We start from the raw sequence: 19,549 nt of genomic DNA on the forward strand, positions 1-19,549 counted from the left end.
AAGTCTCAGTGAAATTTTTTCCATTGAGGTTTCTAGTTTTAGGTCCTTCAATTCTGCAGAACTTCCTGAGAGACTGAACTTCCTCCAAAAAGGAAATAGTCAAAAGAAATTATGGAATATACTTACTATGGAATATTAAGCAGCTAGTTTCAAACTACATGGGAAAATATTTATGGTATAATGTTAAATGGGAAAAATTGAATAAAATTTGCTTATATCATGTAATCTCAATTGCATAAAAAAGCACATTGAGGGACCTCCTGGTGGTCCAGTGGTTGAGAATCCACCCTCCAGGGTAGGGAAGGCTGGTCTGACCCTTGGTCCAGGTACTGAGGCGCCGCGTGCCATGGACAACCGAGCCCAGTGAGCCTGTGCGCTGGAGCCACAGAGGAAACCCCGCACGTCCGGCTGAGGCCCGAGCAGCCAAAGAAATACACTGCTTTTAAGTATATTGAAAGGCATGGAAAGAAATGTACCAAATGGTTTGATTTGGTTTTTCAAGATAACTTTATTGTTATTATAAAGAGGATTTAGGCAAATTGTTAAAAAAAAATTAAACGGGAGAGAGAATGATAGATGTACCATAATTCTTTTAACCAATTGTAAGTGAATGAGCTTTTTTGGTTTCCAGTATTTGCAATTATAAGCAACGGGGAATGAGCATGTAAGCATACATCTTTCTATACTTCTTTAACCAGATACTTAGAATAAATATTTAGAAGAAAATTTTGGAGGTGAAGAAGCATAAATTTTAAACTGTGATTAAGTAGTGACTACCTGAAAAATCATTACCAATTTATACATTCAGCAGCAATGCATGAGGATTCCATTTTATCCACAGCATTTTATCAGTATTAAATTTTTTGTAGTCAGTATTTTCAATTTTGACCCAAATAAAAAGCAAAACAAATACCCTGTTTTTATTTTCCAATCTTTGATTAGGAGTAAGGTTGAATATTTTTTTATATTGATTCTATGTTCTAGTTTGCCTATTCATACCTGTTACCTATTTTTCTACTGTGGCATTTATCTTATTGATTTGTAAGTAGTATTAGTGACCTTTTATTGATCATAGTTATTCAAATTTGTTTCTCTGTTTGTCATTTGTTTTTCAGCTTTTCAACAAAAACTTTGTTTTTTGATGTCAAAGTTTATATATTATGGTACAGTTTATGGCATCTGTGATTACCAGTCTTTCAAGATATTTTCCCTCTTGGTTTCTAGAAAGAAAGGTATTAATATTTTTACATTTTATATATATATATATATATATACACACACACACATAGTGCTTATATATGTAGTTAAAAATTGTTTAAAATATATAAGTAACAATTTATATTAATGTAATATTTAAAGTTTTCTTAGTGCATCTGAAGACTACTGTAAAGCATCCAAAATTGGGCACTCTGGAGGGTAGTAATTATAAATATGGAGCATCATTTTTAGATCTTCCTCAATCTGTACACAACTGTATCTGGGTTGTCCCAGCCTGCAGCAGGATGGGGTAGTCTGAAATTACACTGGAGGGCACTTTTAGCCTCTTGTGCAGTTGATCATTCTGTACAGGCAAAAAAAAAAAAAAAAAGGCTGTATATCAGCTTGAGTCCTTCTTTGTATTACACTTAAGAACTTCAAATCTTGTTCTCTTATGGAGGGTACTAAGAAGGAAACACTTGGAAGGAAAGGAGAACACTTTTTACAAGGGACAGGCTGAGCATTACACAGTTATTTCAGTTGACAATTACTGTACATCAATAATTACTATGACTATTAGTTTATATATAAATGTAAGGTATTGCATCCAAGGCCTCATTAGCATCATTGAGGTCTTAAGAAGTCATGATCCTTAAAAACATGCAGTATATAATCTGAATTTTTTTTTCCTTCTGTCCTCCCTTCTTCCCTTATCAAAAGTCCTCAGGCAGGCCTGAGTGAGGTGGGAGGCCCAGTGTGAATGAGGCCTGCCACTGGTCTTTTAGGGCCTTTTGAACAAGGCATTGAGGATCCAGCAGCAGCCAGGGCCCATGTGGGGTCTGCTCAGGAGCGAGAGGCAGGCCAGAGCTAGGAAGGCAGCTCAGAGTGGGTGAGGCCTGTGTGGGGAAGGCAGGCCCTGATGGAGGAGGCAACTTGGCAGAGTGGGGAGACTGACTGCATGCAGGGGAATAAGCAATTAAGTATACATACTGGGACTAGAGAGAGCTAGGTCTGCCATCACACTTCATCATATAGGGAAGTTGTAACTATAAGGAGAGAGAGTAAACCTGGCAGTATGGGAATGGAACTGCAGGTTCCGTGAGTATGAAATCATCTGGTTTATGCTGATATGAAAGTAACTGTAAAAGTATGACAGACAGAAATGTATGTGTTTTCATCCATGTGGACTCTTCACTCTGTCACCAGATGTCCTCAGAAGCAGCACCTTGGCAGCAGTGAGCTCACCAAGCCCCTGGTTTCGGTCTTCCGCCTCCATGAGAAAGAACCAGTGTTCCTTGAAGAAACGTCTGACTCCAGGGGTGAGACAAAGAACAATATGACCCTGAAACATCTTGTTAAATCAGAAAGTAAGGAGATGCTCAAAGAATGATGGGGAAAGTCAAAAAGACATAGATACTAGCTGGAATCCCAGCCAAATCTGAGATGATCTGAGAGTCAAAATGAAAAATGATGATAATGGATTATTGCCCACTGAATAAAATGGCATTCTTGAATACACACTGATACAAGTAAGTTGGGAGCAAAGAAAGCTCTTCCTTACAGAAGACTGCCAAGTAAGAAATACAGAAGGAATGAAGCAATCAGAAAGTCACCATTTAGAAATCATCACAGTAATAATCAACTGAAGCAAAGAAACACCAATGGATCTAAAACTAGCAGATGAAAGTTCACTGTGAAATAGACTGTTTACATAGTCTCAAACTATTTTCCCTCAAATACTGAATAACTAAAAGGGAAAAAAGAACAATTTTAAAGCAGAGGAACCTGACAAGGACTTCCTTAATCGGGTACCCAAAGTTAACATCGCCAGTGACAGGACAGATTGGCACGTGACCGCCGGACAGAATGCAGCCGGATCAACAGTGCCTCTCGCGGGGCAGTCTTGTTAACAAAAACCCTAACTCGAATCTAATCACAAGGAAACATGAGTGAAAAGTCATGAGACGTCCTACACGTAACTCAACTATCACCTTCTAAAAAGTCACGGTCATGATTTCAGGGGAAAAAATGAGAGAGTGGTCCAGAGTGAAGACTTGGAGACCTAACAACTAAACGCGGCCTCTGAGCGGATCTGTAAAGCCCTTTGAGACAACTGATGAGACACGGATGGAGCCGCTGGGCAAAGGGGGCCTCCGGAGAATTCTGGCGGCCTTTCTGTAGGTGTGAAATTATTGCAAAACAACAACAACAAAACGTCTGTATCCTTTGGGTTTCATTTTCAAGGAAATCTGTGTGGGATGTGGGCAGAAGGGTGGCGTATAGAACTTATGAGAAGAGACATCTATCCTTCATGGACGTGGAGCCAATATAAGATGATTTTGCAAGAGAAACAAAAGCCTGGAGGTAAGAATTAAGTCTCAACCTTATGTCTTCAGTCAAGTCATTTCCCTTTGAGCTTCAGCAGGAGAAGAAAGGTTTAGTCAATGATCCCTGAAAAAAGCGTAGATGGCCCAGAAGAGCAGCGTCCACACTACCACGCTGTAACCCAGTTCTTGGTAAGCTTGCAGCATTCCCGGCCACTCTGTTCCTTCTCCTAACCAAGCGAGCCCTGCCAGCTGGACCGGAGCAGGAGTCTCAGACAGCAGCTGCCCTAACACCTGTCTGTTCTCCTATGACTCAGGCTCCTGGGAGTCTTCCCATAACCCCAGGTGGGAAAAGGAATTGAATGTGAACGTGGCATCAGCCTGGTGTCTCACCAGTGCTCCACTCCCTGGAGGACAACCTTGATGAGTTACTTTTAGATATATCTACATTAACTGTACCTACACGATCCTGAAACATCAACAGCAATTTTACCTTTTTCTTTGCAAATGAGTATTTCTTCTTTGTACTGACATCTAACTCTGCTTTGAGACTGCTACTGGGATTGATAAGACTCGTGTCTTTCAAATCCAAGTCTGAAAACCTTAAAACGCAGGCCTCCGGGTCATCATCTCCTTGGTCTGGTGAAGTGGAAGAAGGCATCTGGTTTGGCTCCAGCCGTGGGGTAGGTTCCTTTCTGCTATCACCTAGGAAGTAAGCAAGGGAAAAATAGCAAGGTCCAAGTCTTTGATTACTTCTTGAAGTAAATCAGTCATGTAAATGAGCACTGCCCAGTAGCCCAAGCTATCCATTCATTCACTTGTTCATCCAAGAAATATTTATTTAGCACCAACTCTATGCCCTGCACTGTTCTAAGCCCTGGAGATGTAGTAGTGAAAGAAACAGAGAAAGTCTCTCCTTTCTTAGAGCTTACTTTCCAGTGGGGAGAGAGAGGAGGTAAACAGATGAATTAAACTACTTTTTTTTTTTTTAAAAAGTCAGATGGTAGAAAGGGCTGTGAAGACAAATAAGCAAGGTAAGGAGACAAGAGTGATGGAAGGACTCTTTAGAACTCAGAGGGTAGTTCAAGTCTTTCTGAGGCAGAAGCATTTCAGCAGAAACCTGAATTAGAGGGTACGCCATGTCAACATTTAGGGGAAAACATACCCCCCCAAAAAAAGTACCAGGTGCAACCAAAATCAATCAAGCTCTGTGTTAGTACCTTTAATGCGGAGAAGGCAATGGCAACCCAGTGCAGTACTCTTGTCCGGAAAACCCATGGACGGAGGAGCCTGGTAGGCTAGAGTCCATGGGGTCGCTAGAAGTGGGACATGACTGAGAGACTTCACTTTCACGCATTGGAGAAGGAAATGGCAACCCACTCCAGTGTTCTTGCCTGGAGAATCCCAGGGACGGGGGAGCCTGTGGGCTGCCGTCTGTGGCGTCGCACAGAGTCGGACACGACTGAACCGTCTTAGCAGCAGCAGTATCTTTAATTATAAATACTTTTCTCTTTTGTCCCCTAGTTTTTGAGCTGGTCAAATTCCCTTCCTTAGAAGAAATAACTATCTAGAGAGCTTCATTTTAATGAGTCAAACTTACACTTTGTATCGCTCAGTCGTGTCTGACTCTTTGCAACCCCATGGACTATACAGTCCATGTAATTCTCCAGGCCAGAATGCTGGAGTGGGTAGCCGTTCCCTTCTTCAGGGGATCCTCCCAACCTAGGGATGGAACCCAGGTCTCTTGCATTGCAGGCAGATTCTTTACCAGCTGGGCTACCAGGGAAGCTGAAAGAAATGAGCCAAAAGAAATATAAAACTGCTACTATGGCCAACTCTTGTCAAAAGGAACACAGCACACCAACGGGATGCATTCATTTGTAAAGCAAATGTTACAAGTGAGAAATGCGAAGAGTAACAAGACAGACTAGGGAAAGGATGGGCTTTGGCTTGTGGTGCAGCTGGGTGAAGTGTGAACCCGGTCAGGATATTTACCTTCTCTGAGTTCTAATTCCCAAAAGCATAAAATGGGGATGACAGTATCTACCCTGCAGGACTGTGGGGAGGGCTAGGAAGCTGTTCAAATGCAACTGTTAAAGCCAAATTCTTGCTCTTCTTCAGTCTTCCTTACCTCAGTAAACAACAATTCTCTTCTTCCTGTTACTCAGACAAAAACTTGGGGATTCTCATTTCCTTATTGTTTCAGGTGATTGAAAAGCTTATCAACTCTGCTTTTGAAATAGAATCACACCAGACCACAGTGCACCGCCTCCACTGCCAGCCTCCTTCAAGCCATCATTTGACTGAATTACTGCAGTTGTCCAGCTGCCCTGTTCCTGTAGAAGCCACAGAGGTAACTTTTTAAAATTTTTATTTATTTTACTTTTAGGTGCACACAAACTTTCTCTAGTTGTGGTGCAGGGGCTTCTCCTTGTGGTGGCCTCTCTTGTGGGGCATAGGCTCTAAGACCCCAGGCTTCAGTAGTTGTGGCTTGCCGGGCTCTAGATCTCAGAGCTCAGTAAACTTACGCAGGATTTAGCTGCCCCACACGGCATATGAGATCTTCCCGGACCAGGGATGGAACCCGTGTCCCCTCAGTGGCAGGTGGATTCTTAACCACTGGATCACCAGGGAAGTCTCAGAGGTAACTATTAAAAAATAAGTCAGATCACCCTCCAAAAGCTTCTAAATGTACCAGGGTAAAGTCCAAGGTCCTTACAAAGCCCCATCCACCACCTCCCTAATCTCATCTTCTCCCACTTTTTACTCACTACCTGATTGCATTGTTTGCTGGTTCCTGAATGAGTTGTCACCACTAAGAAAGCAGGAGTTTTCTTTTGTTCACCTCTGCATCCAGAACACTGCCTGGCACATGACATATACAATATATTTGTCGGATGAAGTAAGAGTGATTGGGTGGCCAGGAAGACTTCACTAAGGGCCCGATGTTTGAAATGAGACAAGGAGCCATCCATGCAGATTTAGGAGCAGGATCTTCAGGCAAAGGAGAGAGTATGAATTCCTCAAGTGGTAAACAGCTTGACTTACTGCAGGTGCAGAAGTCAGTGGCTGGAATACAGAGATGAGAGTAAAGCCCTGTAGAAGAGGTTACGGCGTTTACAATAGAAAGTCACTGGAGAGCTGGAAACAAAGGAGCAGCAGCATCTGACTCCGATCTGTTGTGACGGTAGAGCCGGCAGCGTTTACCGGTAGAATGTTCTTTAGGAGCTGAAGGGAAAGAACTTGACTCGTATCCACGTTTTGGGTTAAGCAGTAGAATGGATGGTGCCGTTTACTGAAATGGGTGACTGAAGGAAGATCAGATTAGGCCAGGAGAGGGAAACAGAAGCTCCGTCGCAGACACGTGGCAGGTCATATGGCCAAGGACACGGCCGTGAGCGGCGGTAGCGCTCACCAGGGGTGTCAGAGCGAGGGATCCTCAAACACACGTACGGAGGCGCCCGGTAACTACTGAAGCAGTCACTCGATCCCCCCTAAGCCGCAGTCGGAGGAGCGAGAGAGCAGGTGCCGGCCGGAGGGGAACCCTGGAGCAGCTGGGTCCCCCTGGAGCAGGAGGGTCCCCCTGTCCCCGGCGCTGGAGCCGCCTCCCGGCCCGGCCGCACCCCGCGCGCCGGGCTGGGCCTCATCTCTGCGCGCAGCTTCCCCAGCCGGCAAAGGCCGGAAAGGGGGAGAGGTGCGCACGTACCCGCCCGTCCCGACCCGGTCTCAGGCCTCTCCTCACCGAGCGGTCTCCGCCTGGCAGCTGCCGCCGCCCGCAGCCCTGCGCCCCCAGCCCCGCCGGGTTCAGGCAGGAACGCCGCCCCGCGCCTCGCTCCGGAAGTCAGGCGTTGGCGCAAGGGCCGCCGGGAGAACCGCCGGGGGCCGCGAGAGCGGGGCCGCGCTGGGGACGCAGACTAGAGGCCCCAGACGGCCCGCCTCCGGGCGTGGCCCGCGGCCTGCGGGCTCGGCCTGGCGGAAGAGGCGGCGCTCTCCGCGTGGCCCCGGAAGGGCTTTCGGCGAAGGCGGGCGGAGGGGCAGCCGGGAGGCGGAGGCAAGCCGAGAGGGCCGCTGCGTGCGGGGCAGGAGCCACCGGCCTGGTGAGCTTCCAGGAGGCGCCTTCTGGATCCGGGCTCGCGGAGCCGTCCAGCCGCCCAGCCGTGTGCTTCCGGGAGCCGCCGCGACCGAGAGCGCCTGCGCGCCGCCCCTCCGCGCGCCCCGCCGCTGTCCTCCCGCCGGCCGGCGGCCTGACGGTTCCTGCGGCGCTTCGTGAGCGCGGTCTCAGCTCCGCGGAGCGCCAGCGTGCGGCATGTCGCGGCGGCGGCACAGCGACGAGAACGACGGTGAGTGTCCTGAGCGCGGCCGCCGAGGCCTGGCTTCCTCGATCTTCGGTTCTCGAGAGAGGGGACGGGAAGCCCTTCCTGCGGGAGCGTTCGGGGAGCCGCGGCGGGAGCGCGGCCGGGCCGCTTTGGGGAAACCCCTGCCTGCCGGGTCCCTCTTTCTCAGTCGGTGGCCACCGGGAGGCCTGCTGGACCCGGTCCCTAGGAACTCTTCAAAATTTGGCTCTCAGCATCGCCGAGCAGGGAGTTACACCTGCCTGTGCCTCCGCTTCTTGGGGACCCTCTCGACCCAGTGTCTCGTTTTGACCCTCAAATTGCACTTAAAAAGGACTCTCAAAAATGAGAGATCTGAGCGTTCTCCTGTACCCGTCATCCGTCTTGCCTTCTTCCAAGCGATAGGGAAAGAAATCGGTGTCTTATCCACACCCAAGAGGTCTCTTAAGAAAGAGATGTACGTAGATTGTTGAGTTAGATTTTGAGCTGACCGTAAGCATCTTTCCCTCGTGTAATAGGGTGTCGGAAGACTAACTGGAGAGCTCCTAGAGATTTCGATCAAGCATTTGGATGGTTGCGCTCATAGGGATCATGGAGTTGCCATCGTAATAAAAACCAATAATAATTTTGCTAGTTAAAAATAGAAAAGGTGTTTATCTTACAAAAATCAGTTAGGAACACACATTCAACAAACAGAAAACCTAACGGTTATTGTCATTAATAGTGTAGGGTATTGTTCTTTGAGAGTGTAGTTCGGTGGTTAAGAGGCCAGACTTTGGAATCAGAGAGCTTTTCAAAGCCAGACCCTGCTGTTTACTTTGTGATCTTGCCTGGGTTATATTACCTCTTTAAACCTTAGTCTGTAACTTAGAAATAATGATACAGACCTTTTGGTTTTGTGAGAGGTAACACATGTAACTAATTGCTCATCAAGATGTGTTATTTTATCACCTGATAATGCTTAAGAGCTGATAAACGTTGGCAGATGGTGACTCAAAGAAAAAGTACAGAACAAAAAAAATTGAATTAATTTTCTCCACTGACATTTTTCTCTCCTTGAATGTTGGGGCAACTTAGGGGTAGGAGCAGAATCCCACTAATTTAAGGTTTTTTCGTTTGGTTTGTTGGTTTGGGTTTTCTTTCTTTCTTGGCCGTGGTATAAGGATCTTAGTTAGGGTTAGGAATTGAACATGTGCCCCCTGCATTGAAAGCACGCAGTCTTAATCACTGGACCACCAGTGATGTCCCCCACTTGGTTTTAATAGTGAAGTATCAGATTTCTGCTAGAACTTGGCTTGGGAGGATATTCTACCCCAGCCTTCTCACCTCACACCTAAGGGTCTACAGTGTTAGTGTAATTAACATGGAGACAGCGTTAGCAGTACCCAGATACCAGTGAAAGCAAGTCAAGAGTTACATTACACAGGTGTTGCTACGCTGTATCTTTGATTTTTATTAAACACAGCATGATGTACACACAGGGCACAGAAAATAGTTTTTGTGTGCTTTGTATCTGATTAGTTAAGAACTTAATCTCCTAGAAGTCATCACTTGGGATTTGGAGAGCTTGGGTCGTTTAAAGTTCTTCCCATTGTCTTTGTTCTTCTCATGCTTTCTCTACTCTTTTATCTTCTCCTTTCTAGGGCATCCCTAAAGGGAGAGAAAGTCTTTCTAAGGGGCATCTTGGAGAATTGGATGTAAATTTGTAGAAAAACAACTTTTGCTTTGGTTATTGGGATGCTGGTATAACGTTCTTAGGAGTTAGCTTCTGGCAGCTAAATCACTGTCCATTTGGGTCTTGCTGCAGGAATCTCAGAATAAATAAGTAAAGACAAAACAAAATAAGGAGTTAATTAAGCAGCATTTACTATAAATAGTAGTTGAAGGGCAGTTTATAACCCCTTTTAGATCCTACACCAAGTCTGAAGCTTTCATAAATTGCCACAATTTGGGTAACGATCATCTAGGGTTTATACTAAATGGTGATCTGAGTCACATATTTTAGATAACTTTCTTTTGGTTAAACACCTACTGAATTTTTTTAAAATCAGAAATTTTGAAAACTTAAGTATTATAGAAGGCTGTTTTGAAATAGGCCAAATTATTGTTGTGTTAGATAGATGCATCTAAGCATTTCTGGATTATTGTCAGCTCTTACCAGTCCCTGACTCTCCATGTGCTTGACTAGACACAATAATTTATTCAACAAATATTTAACAGTGCCAGGCACAGTTCTAACTCCTGGCAGTACAGCAGAGGACGATAAAAGGTGCAGTCTCCCTTTTACAGGCAGAGAACAATCAAGTAAATATAGCGTATCATGTGTGTTAAGTACTGTGGAGAAAAATAAAACCAGTTAAAGAGGGTAGGGCTCTTGTCGTGGAGGTGTTTCTGTTTTGTATTGGCTTGTCAGTGAACGCCTCACTGAGAATGCCATCTGATCAAAAACCTGCAGGAGGTGAGGGTGTATTTACATTTGATTAATTAAAAGGTGGGGGAAAGCAGTAGGCTAAGCAAAGGGAACCTTGAATGCCAGGCCTTAAGGCTAGAATCGTCCTGTCGTCTTCAACAGCGAGAAGGCCAGTGCTGCTGTAGTGGAGTGAGGAAGGGGAGAGTTGTCGGAGATGAGGTCAGAGAGGTAACGGAGGATCAGCTCACAGATACCACTTAAAATTGTCTCTGTTGAGACTTCAGAGTCCAGGACCCAAGGCTATACCAATGAAGTTCACCTGGAGATGGATTTATAGACAATGAAAATGGAAAGAAATGTGTGTGGATACTGGTCCAGTGCTAAAACTAACTCATTTCTTAGACTCTCTTTAAGATTATCTGAAGCTCTTCAATTATTTTGGATATGCATACAGTAGCTGTTCAATGTACTGTTTTATTCTTGTTAGAAAGTATTTAATTGTCCATAACCTTGGCCAAAAACCTCATGTTAGTCCCTTTTAAGCTACTTAGTATTAGATCCTTACCTTTTAGAATGTGACTTTTTTTTAAATTGATACTTAACTATAGAAAAAATAAATAAAAGTGCAGGGATTTGTTACACTGAGGAAGAGTATAGTTTGTTTCAGAAATGATTGTTATACCTCTGCTTTAAATCTGCAGGATCAAAGGTACCTTACTTTTCCCTTTTCTCTTACTGTTTTTTTTTACTTTCTCTTTCACATTAGTTGGTTTTTGTTTCCACTTTGTGGATCTAAAATTTTTTGTAGTGCATTTAAATTCTAAATAAAGGATATGAAATATGTAGTATAATGTATCCATATAGAATTAGGATCATCTTACAGGGGGAAAAATTATTTGGCTTATTAAGATTTTTTTCTGATGGGTTTTAGTAGAGACTTCCTTCTTTCTTCTATACTAACCAAGGGTGTCAGAATGAAGTGCTAATGTGTAACTTTAACTTCCATTGTAAAACTTATACTTAGGTACTTGTTAATATAAAATCTGTTCTTGTTTTGTGAACTACCTTAGGTATATTTTCTTGAGGATAGGTGAAAATATTCAGCTGATTCCGCAAATTTTATTCTTAAAGTTTCTATTCTCCTTGTCTGTGATCTTGCCCACGCTCTCTTGAGCTCAGTATCCTGTTACTGTGTGTGAGTTTACCTGGTGTCTGTTAGTCCCCTCTCCTTAGAGTCTCCAGTATCAGCTGAGAGTCGGGCATCTTCTACTTAATACTTTCTGCCTCTTACTCTCCAAACATACAAGAAGTAGGAAGAAGAGAGGAAGAAAAGGTTGCAGTTCAGAGAGAGGACTGAATGCTTGCATTTTCCAGTTTTTCTTCAAAATTCCTGCCTTCTCTCCCCACAGCAGTATTTTCTTCTGTTCAGTCTTACAAGAGTGCCTAGGAGGCTGCTTTAAAGTCTGGGGTATGGTTCTAAACTGATTTGAAAAGAGGCCAGCTGGATAGTTAATTTAGAGATGGCGTGGAGGTGGGATGTGAGTTAGCAAAGTAGATGGGCCAGAAAGAAAGGAACAACGGTTAAGGTTTAAAAGAAAACAAAAAACAACTGCTCTGCTTCAGTCATTTTTTAGCCTTTGCATTCTCCTAACCTTGCTGGAATCTGATTCTGAAGAACAGTTAGTATATTCTGCTTCCTAGAACAGAGTTACTCAGCATCAGCTCTGCTGCCATTTTGCGCTGGATTGTTCTTTGTCGGTGGGAGTTGTTCTCTGCACTATGGTATGTTTAGTAGAATCCCTGGCCTCTGCCCACTGGAGGCCAGTAGCACGCCCCCCCTGTGACAGCTAGAAATGTCTCCAGAGATTGCCGAGTGGCTCCTGGGGGACAGAATCCACCTGGCTGAGAACCACTGCTCTTGGATACGGCTATTTTAATGTCCTGGCTGATAGCTTATGTAAATGTTCCTTCAAATATGCAATTTTTTTCAGTGAATGAGTTCTGAAAATAGAAGTCCTTTGGTGTCGGGTTTGGCTCTTTGGGTGGTGGAACCTTTATGCAGATTCTGTGCCTTCAGCTTGATGTATGCTAGAGACTCAGGGTTACCGATACCGTGATACTGCACATGTCCACAACTTTACATGGACAGGTGTCTTCAGGAGTATGTTGCAAAAGTTATGTTGCATGCTTGTTGTATTTTTTTTTTTTTTTTTTTTGCATTATCCCTTCTAATCTATATTCAGTGATTACTTAAAGTAGATCCTAATGATCACTGAGGGGTTGGGGAGTCAAAGCACACGGTGTTTTGCCCTGTGGCCTTTTATAACACTGATTCTATTTAGATGGTAATCGGTTTAGTTTAGTCGCTCAGTCCTGTCCAACTCTTTGTGACCCCTTGGAATGCAGCACACCAGTCTTCCCTGTCCATCACTGACTCCCAGAGCTTGTTCAAACTCATGTCCATTGGGTCAGTGATGCCATCCAACCATCTCATCTTCTGTCACTCCCTTTTCCCCCTGCCTTCAATCTTTTCCAGCATCAGGGTCTTTTCCAGTGAGTCAGTTCTTCATATCAGGTGGCCAAAGTATTGGGGTTTCAGCTTCAACATCAATCTCCTAATGAATATTCAGGACTGATTTCCTTTAGGATGGAGTGGTTGGATCTCCTTGCTGTCCACGGGACTCTCACGAGTCTTCCCCAACACCACGGTTCAGAAGCATCAATTCTTCAGCACTCAGCTTTATAGTCCAACTTTCACATCCATATGTGACTATTGGAAAAACCATAGCTTTGACTAGATGGACCTTTGTCAGCAAAGTAATGTCTCTGCTTTTTAATATGCTGTCTAGGTTGGTTATAGCTTTTCTTCCAAGGAGCAAGTGTCTTTTGATTTCATGGCTGCAGTCACCATCTGCAGTGATTTTGGAGCCCAAGAAAATTAAGTCTCACTGTTTCCATTTGCCATAAAGTGACGAGATCGGATGCCATGATCTTAGTTTTTTGAATGTTGAGTTTTAAGCCAGCTTTTTCACTCTCCTCTTTCACTTTCATCAAGAGGCTTTTTAGTTCTTTGCTTTCTGCCATAAGGGTGGTGTCATCTGTGTATCTGAAATTGTTGATATTAATCCCAGCAATCTTGATTCCAGCTTGTGCTTCATTCAGCCTGGCATTTTGCATGATGTACTCTGCATATAAGTTAAGTAAGCAGGGTGACAGTATACAGCCTTGACATACTCTTTTCCCGATCTGGAACCAATCTGTTGTGCCAGTCCAGATCTAACTGTTGCTTCTTGACCTGCATACAGATTTCTCAGGAGACAGGTAAGGTGGTCTGGTATTCCCATCTCTTTAAGAATGTTCCACAGTTTGTTGTGATCCACACAAAGTCAATAAAGCAGAAGTAGATGTTTTTCTAGAATTCCCTTGCTTTTTCTATGATCCAACGAATGTTGGCAATTTGATCTCTGGTTCCTCTGCCTTTTCTAAATCTAGCTTGAACTTCTGGAAATTCTTGGTTCACGTACTGTTGAAGACTGGCTTAGAGAATTTTGAACATTACTTTGCTAGCATGTGAGATGAGTGCAATTGTGTGGTAGTTTAAACATTCTTTGGCATTGCCTTTCTTTGGGATTGGAATGAAAACTGACATTTTCCGGTCTGGTGACCACTGCTGATTTTTCCAAATTTGCTGGCATATTGAGTGCAGCACTCTCACAGCATCACTTTTGAGGATTTGAAATAGCTCAGCTGGAATTTGATCATCTCCGCTAGCTTTGTTTGTAATGATGCTTCCTAAGGCCCACTTGACTTCACATTCCAGGATGTCTGGCTCTAGGTGAGTGATCACGCCATGGTGGTTATCTGGGCCATTAAGATCTTTTTTGTCCAGTTCTTCTGTGTATTCTTGCCAGCTCTTCTTAATATCTTCTGCTTCTGTTAACGTCCATACCGTTTCTGTCCTTTATTGAGTCCATCTTTGCATGAAATGTTCCCTTGGTATCTCTGATTTTCTTGAAGAGATCTCTAGTCTTTCCCATTCTATTGTTTTCCTCTGTTTCTTTGCATTGATCACTTTGGAAGGCTTTCTTCTCTCTACTTGCTATTTGAAGCACTGCATTCCGACAGATATATCTTTCCTTTTCTCTTTTGCCTTTTGCTTCTTTTATTCAGCTTGTGTTCACGTGGTAGTTACCTGAAGATCATGTCAGACATTGGGAAAAAAGCCTTTAACACCCCAGGTTATAATAGCCAGGTGCTGTGTTTTATGGAAATTATTGGGGTTTTTTCCCACTGTCAGATGTTCCAGTGGCAAGTAAGTTGTGAACTCTAAAAATGGTTCAGTTCCTCTGGCTGTACAAGTCTGGAGATTAAAAATATAACTTGGTCATAAGTGACCTATATCTGCAGATTTTCATTATTAACACTGATCCCCGGTAGAGTTACAGATTATTGCTTGCTTGTCTGCTTGCTGTCCTAACAATTTAATTTGGTGGAAGTCAAAAATTGAATTATATTGAGAGAGTGGCCAACACTCTGTGTAGCAACAGCATCATTTTTCATGTTTAACACTAGTATTTGAAATTTTTTCAGCCTTGTGTTATTCTACAAAAAGATGTCAGGTAGGAGTATTGAGGTTTTAGACAAAATGGTAAGAGGTCACTAACACCAAGACTAAATGGTAGACCGTCTGGTCCTTAAGGATGCCCATCATGTGCTTTCTTCCGCACCAGCTCTCTGATATCGCGCTCAGGATGTCTCTCTGCGTGTCTGCCGGTTGTGAGTCTCATTGTTTGGGATAAACTAGACCCTACTGCCTCGGTGGTCTGTAGAACCAAAACTATTAATTGAAGACTTCAGAGCTCAGAAACTAGTAAAATTAGTAAACTAGTAAAACTTTTGTAAAACTAGTCCTAATGTTTTATGCTTCCTTTCCCATCATTTGAAGTTTCCTCTTCCTTTCTTTTTAAACAAAAGCTCACCCCCTCATCTCGTCTTTCCAAAATATTCAACTTGGTCTTTATACCCATGTTTCATCAGTTTACATAATTTTCATTATTAGAATAACGAGCACTGCTGACACTGACAGGTTTAGGAGCACTGAGGATGATGAGACAACTCAGGCTAAGCCCTTAAAGCATGGGAGCAGCCATGCGTGAGTGCTCTGGGAGTCTTCCCGCTGCTAGTGGCTAGCATGGTGTGGGCACCTTTGCTGCCTGTCCAGAAATGGACAGGGCTGCTGCATTGCATGGTTCTATGGGGACACTGTTCTTGCAAAACTTACATAATGCCTCTTGGAGTTATGATGCCCCGGGGTATGGAGACTTTGGTTGTGTCTAGCCTTGTTTATTGGTTGTATCTAGCCTTGTCTGAGTTACTAAGCGCTTCTGCTGTGTGTAAACAGTAGGGCTTCAGGTAGAAAAGAGCTTATAGCATTAAAAAGTTAAAGCTTTTGGTAACAGATTCGTCCTGTAATATTCACTTTTTTACATTCTTGAAACAGGGGGACAACCTCACAAAAGGAGAAAGACCTCTGATGCAAATGAAACTGAAGATCACTTGGAATCTTTAATATGCAAAGTAGGAGAAAAGGTATGATCGGAATAGGTACAGGTTGTGATGGGCTTTGAGTGTTAATTGACTATGCTTGATTCATTTCTGCATCTGAAAACTTGATGGTCTAACTTATGGTCAAAGTTTGTATGGCCATGCATCTGCATCCCAAAGTAGATGCATATTAAAAGCTTTGGAATGCAGATAGTTGAGAGTTAAATGTTTTTAGTAATTTTCATAGAATTTAAGTCTTAGAGGAGATCTTAGGAAGCAGTCTGCTCTGTTTGCAAATGAAGACCAAGTATGTTCTGGATACTTGAGGTAGTTTGCCCAGTCATATAATGAGTGAATTAGTTAGAAAAGTATCAGTAGACAGAGCCTGGGGTGTCTTCCCACTTCTAATACTTGTTACGTTGCTTTTTAAATTTCATTTGTTTTCTTTACAGGGTTTTCTAAAGAATAACAACAATCTGAATTTATACTAAACTCTCAGGGTGCCTTATGTGTAACTTTTTTATCATCACCTGGAAAATTTTAATGCACTAATTGCTGGGTACCTGACATATTTAATATGCTATCCAATCCTCTACAGAGTGCCTGCTCTTTGGAGAGCAACCTCGAAGGCTTGGCTGGTGTTTTGGAAGCTGATCTTCCTAACTACAAGAGCAAGATCTTAAGGCTTCTTTGTACAGTGTATGTATACAAAAGATTTATGAATCCAGGTGATAATGGATTATCTACTCTTAAATGTTTGGGGATGTTCAGAAGATGTGATTATGTTCCATATGTCATCTACTTTCATTCCATGAGGAATTTGTCAGATGAAATGACAAATTTCATTGGCCCTTTGGTGAACTCTTAGAGATAAATAGCGTGAAAATTGAGCATTTTTTTGTTTCTTGGATCCTTAGACTCATTTGAGTTGACTGCTTTTAAGTGAGAAAGCAGACAACTTCACATTTAGCAATCTTCTTTTAAGCACATACAATTAAATGTATATAATAGAGTTTAATTTATATTTTTAATCAGTAACATCAAGCAAATTTGAGAACTAGTCAGTCACTCAAGTAATAGACCTTCTAGAAGGCTGAAGATGCTTTTGGAGCTGTGACATAATAGGCATCATCTTTCTCTGAGTTAGGTTAGCTAGAATGAGTATCAGCGCTTAATTTGTAAGGACGTTAGTGTGGGAAAGTCTCATGTGAGATCATGAAACAATCGCTCCCAACAGTGCAGTTAGCAGTCCAGACTTCTTATCACTCCAGTAGACAGTGATTACTCTCAACTGTATGCTTTGCAAAGAAGTAGCTGTGATTTCTGGATAAAAGAGTCTTTATTATGAAAGTGACTTTGTTGTTATTTCAGTTATTTTGAAACAATGTTTTTGTCTTAAATTACCTACAACTCCAGTTTTTAAATTTACATATGTACACACAGATTGAAACTATAGGTCGATTTTTAACTTCTCATAAAGTATAAATAAATTCGATGCAGTTTTTTGAAGGAATCCAATTAATATTCAGGAAGACATGTCCTCACACTAGGAAACTACTAAGAAAAATAACTTGGCTATAGTTATCCATAGATTCCTTATGTTCTGAAAGCATTTATTGGAATGGTGTAGATTCATGTTTAAACTCTGGAAGCCATGACTTTGAGGTGGGGATGGGCTGAGAATGGTTACTATCTGTGCAAGTATTTTTTTTTAAGCCTGAATTGTCCCTAACACTGCTAGGAACCTTGGGAAAATGCAAAAAATGTTAAGAGAATCTGAATGATCGATCATGAGTTCCCATTTGCTTTTCTTTTTGAGCTAATTGCTAAAGGCTGCCTAAATTAGGGATCAATATTTGCTTTTTTTCAAAAGTTTATTAGAGTACTGGGTTGTGTAAAAAATTCAGCAATTTAACTAATAGGAACTGGCATTAATTCTGAACTTTTTCTAAGGAACTAGAATTGTGTTTCTCAAAGTGGAATTCTGATCCCATGACATTTGATCATCTGAGTTTAGAAATGTTGATTGCTCTGTCTCCCTCTTAATGATTCTATATTTTAAAAAACTTGTTTCATTCAACAATACTCAGGTATTTTACCACAGAAACCATTTTCTGTAGATCTGCCGTTCGATTCCACTCAGCATATTGGAAGAAAAGCTAGTCTAGAGTTTTATCTATTTTAGTTTGATGACTTCACAGTTAGAGTGTTTTATTTTCTTAACTCTAGGATTAACTGATTAGAATCAAAGTGAAAACATTGAGCTAGCTCTGTCTACAACTCTTCTCAATATTTATGCCTTTTTCGAAGTAGTTTTAAAAATAATAATTAAATGTAATGTTTTTCTAAAGTTAATAAAATGATTAAAAAATTATATAGTATAAAATTCAGCAACTTAATGTTGTTGTGTTTGGACCTTCTTGTCATACTGGCTTCTGAAATCAGTGCACGTCTGTTACCTGAGAAGTTGACCATTTATACAACATTAGTCGGACTGCTGAATGCCAGGAATTACAACTTTGGTGGAGAATTTGTAGAAGCCATGATTCGCCAACTGAAAGAATCATTGAAATCAAACAATTATAATGAAGCTGTATATTTGGTAAGTTTTTGGCTTTTTGACTTTTGGGAGGTTTTGGGTGCTATGAACTTAGTGTCGGAATGGAGGAGAGAGGTGAACCAGAACCAAATAATTTATCTTTTCTCTTGAAATACAGTTCTCCACTCACCATGATAGCTGCCCTTTTGAAACCATTCTTCTTAAAGATACAGTATGAGTTCATTACCAAATCCATTGATATGGCTTCTTGTAACTCCAAATCCAGGTTGACCTCCCTGTAATAAATGATGCTTCACACTTCTTAGCTCTTGGTTTCTGCTAGAGCACTTTTTTCAGGACCTCCTGCTGCCACCTGTGTTTTCTCAGGGTCCTTTTTCTGGGTCAGCTTCCTCTGCCCCTTTTAAGTTTCTGTGTTTCTCAGAATTCTGTCCTCACTTCACTTTTTTCCAAACATTCTGTCTGAAAGCATTCCCATTCTCTCTCATAGCTTTGTAAACTACCTTTATTTTGATGACCCTCCCCCCCCCAACTATAGTTTTAACTCCTGCTTGCAGCATTTCTCCTGAACTCCAGACCTATGTTCCAGATACTTCCTAGAAAGCCCTAAGATATCTTGCCTGAAAGTTGGTCCCTAAGTCAATACATTATTCATGCCTCCTTTTCTCAGTCCTCACCCCAACCCACACAAGTGGCTGGTATTTACTGGATCGCTGCCCAAACACCTGAGCATTGACTTTTGTCTTCCTTTGCCCCATCATACTCTAAGCAGTCCTCAGGCCCTGTCAGTTCCACCTCATAAATTTCTCTCCAGTCTGTCCCTTCTCCTCTGTCTCCAGGGCCTCTGGTATAGTTCATACCTTCCTAAATGGAAATGGAATTAAGCCTTATTAATATGTAACATATAGACTGGCAGCCTTATTAATATGTGTACACAGTGGGCCTGTGTATATTAGGAATAAATAATATGTGTGTGTTGAAGGTATGTGATCAAATTCTTTTCTACTGAGTATGCAGTCAGAAGAGTTGGACACTGACTGGGCTATAAGATTAAGTTCAAACCTCTGACCGGCCATGGTTGCCCTGCCTGTCTCTCTTTGCCGTCCATATCCTCCCGGCTCTGTCAGAATTACTTGTGGGGCCCTGAACAGACCTTGTTGTTGAACGTCTTGTTTAGGAGCCTCTC

At 42.4% G+C, this 19,549-nt stretch overlaps 2 protein-coding genes across 13 annotated transcripts in view; one reads left to right on the forward strand and one right to left on the reverse strand.

Moving 5' to 3' along the window:
• TSTD2 (thiosulfate sulfurtransferase like domain containing 2) overlaps window positions 1-7,413 on the reverse strand; it is a 31,141-nt gene extending 23,728 nt beyond the window's left edge. For 2 of the 12 annotated variants that reach the window (XR_010659508.1, XM_065908076.1), the window contains exons 1-3: window positions 6,296-7,185; window positions 5,122-5,309; window positions 4,015-4,226 (exon numbers count right to left, since the gene is read on the reverse strand). Coding sequence is in view for 11 of the 12 variants with exons in the window: in XM_065908076.1 (XP_065764148.1) it covers window positions 4,015-4,226; window positions 5,122-5,179 (270 nt within the window). In the remaining variant the exon portion in view is untranslated. Of the gene's footprint in view, window positions 1-4,014; window positions 4,227-5,121; window positions 5,310-5,652; window positions 5,832-6,295; window positions 7,188-7,227 lie in introns of those variants that run through there. The other 10 variants (XM_065908077.1, XM_065908078.1, XM_065908085.1 and 7 more) reach the window with 10 other exon arrangements.
• A 118-nt stretch (window positions 7,414-7,531) lies between these two features.
• Window positions 7,532-19,549, forward strand: part of NCBP1 (nuclear cap binding protein subunit 1) — a 37,247-nt gene continuing 25,229 nt past the window's right edge. The window contains exons 1-4 of the mRNA XM_065908075.1: window positions 7,532-7,861; window positions 15,763-15,851; window positions 16,405-16,505; window positions 18,252-18,408. Coding sequence (XP_065764147.1) covers window positions 7,828-7,861; window positions 15,763-15,851; window positions 16,405-16,505; window positions 18,252-18,408 — 381 coding nt within the window. The 5' untranslated portion in view covers window positions 7,532-7,827. The remainder of the gene's footprint in view (window positions 7,862-15,762; window positions 15,852-16,404; window positions 16,506-18,251; window positions 18,409-19,549) is intronic.

Source organism: Muntiacus reevesi, chromosome 17 (assembly GCF_963930625.1).
Source record: "Muntiacus reevesi chromosome 17, mMunRee1.1, whole genome shotgun sequence".
NCBI lineage: Eukaryota > Metazoa > Chordata > Mammalia > Artiodactyla > Cervidae > Muntiacus > Muntiacus reevesi.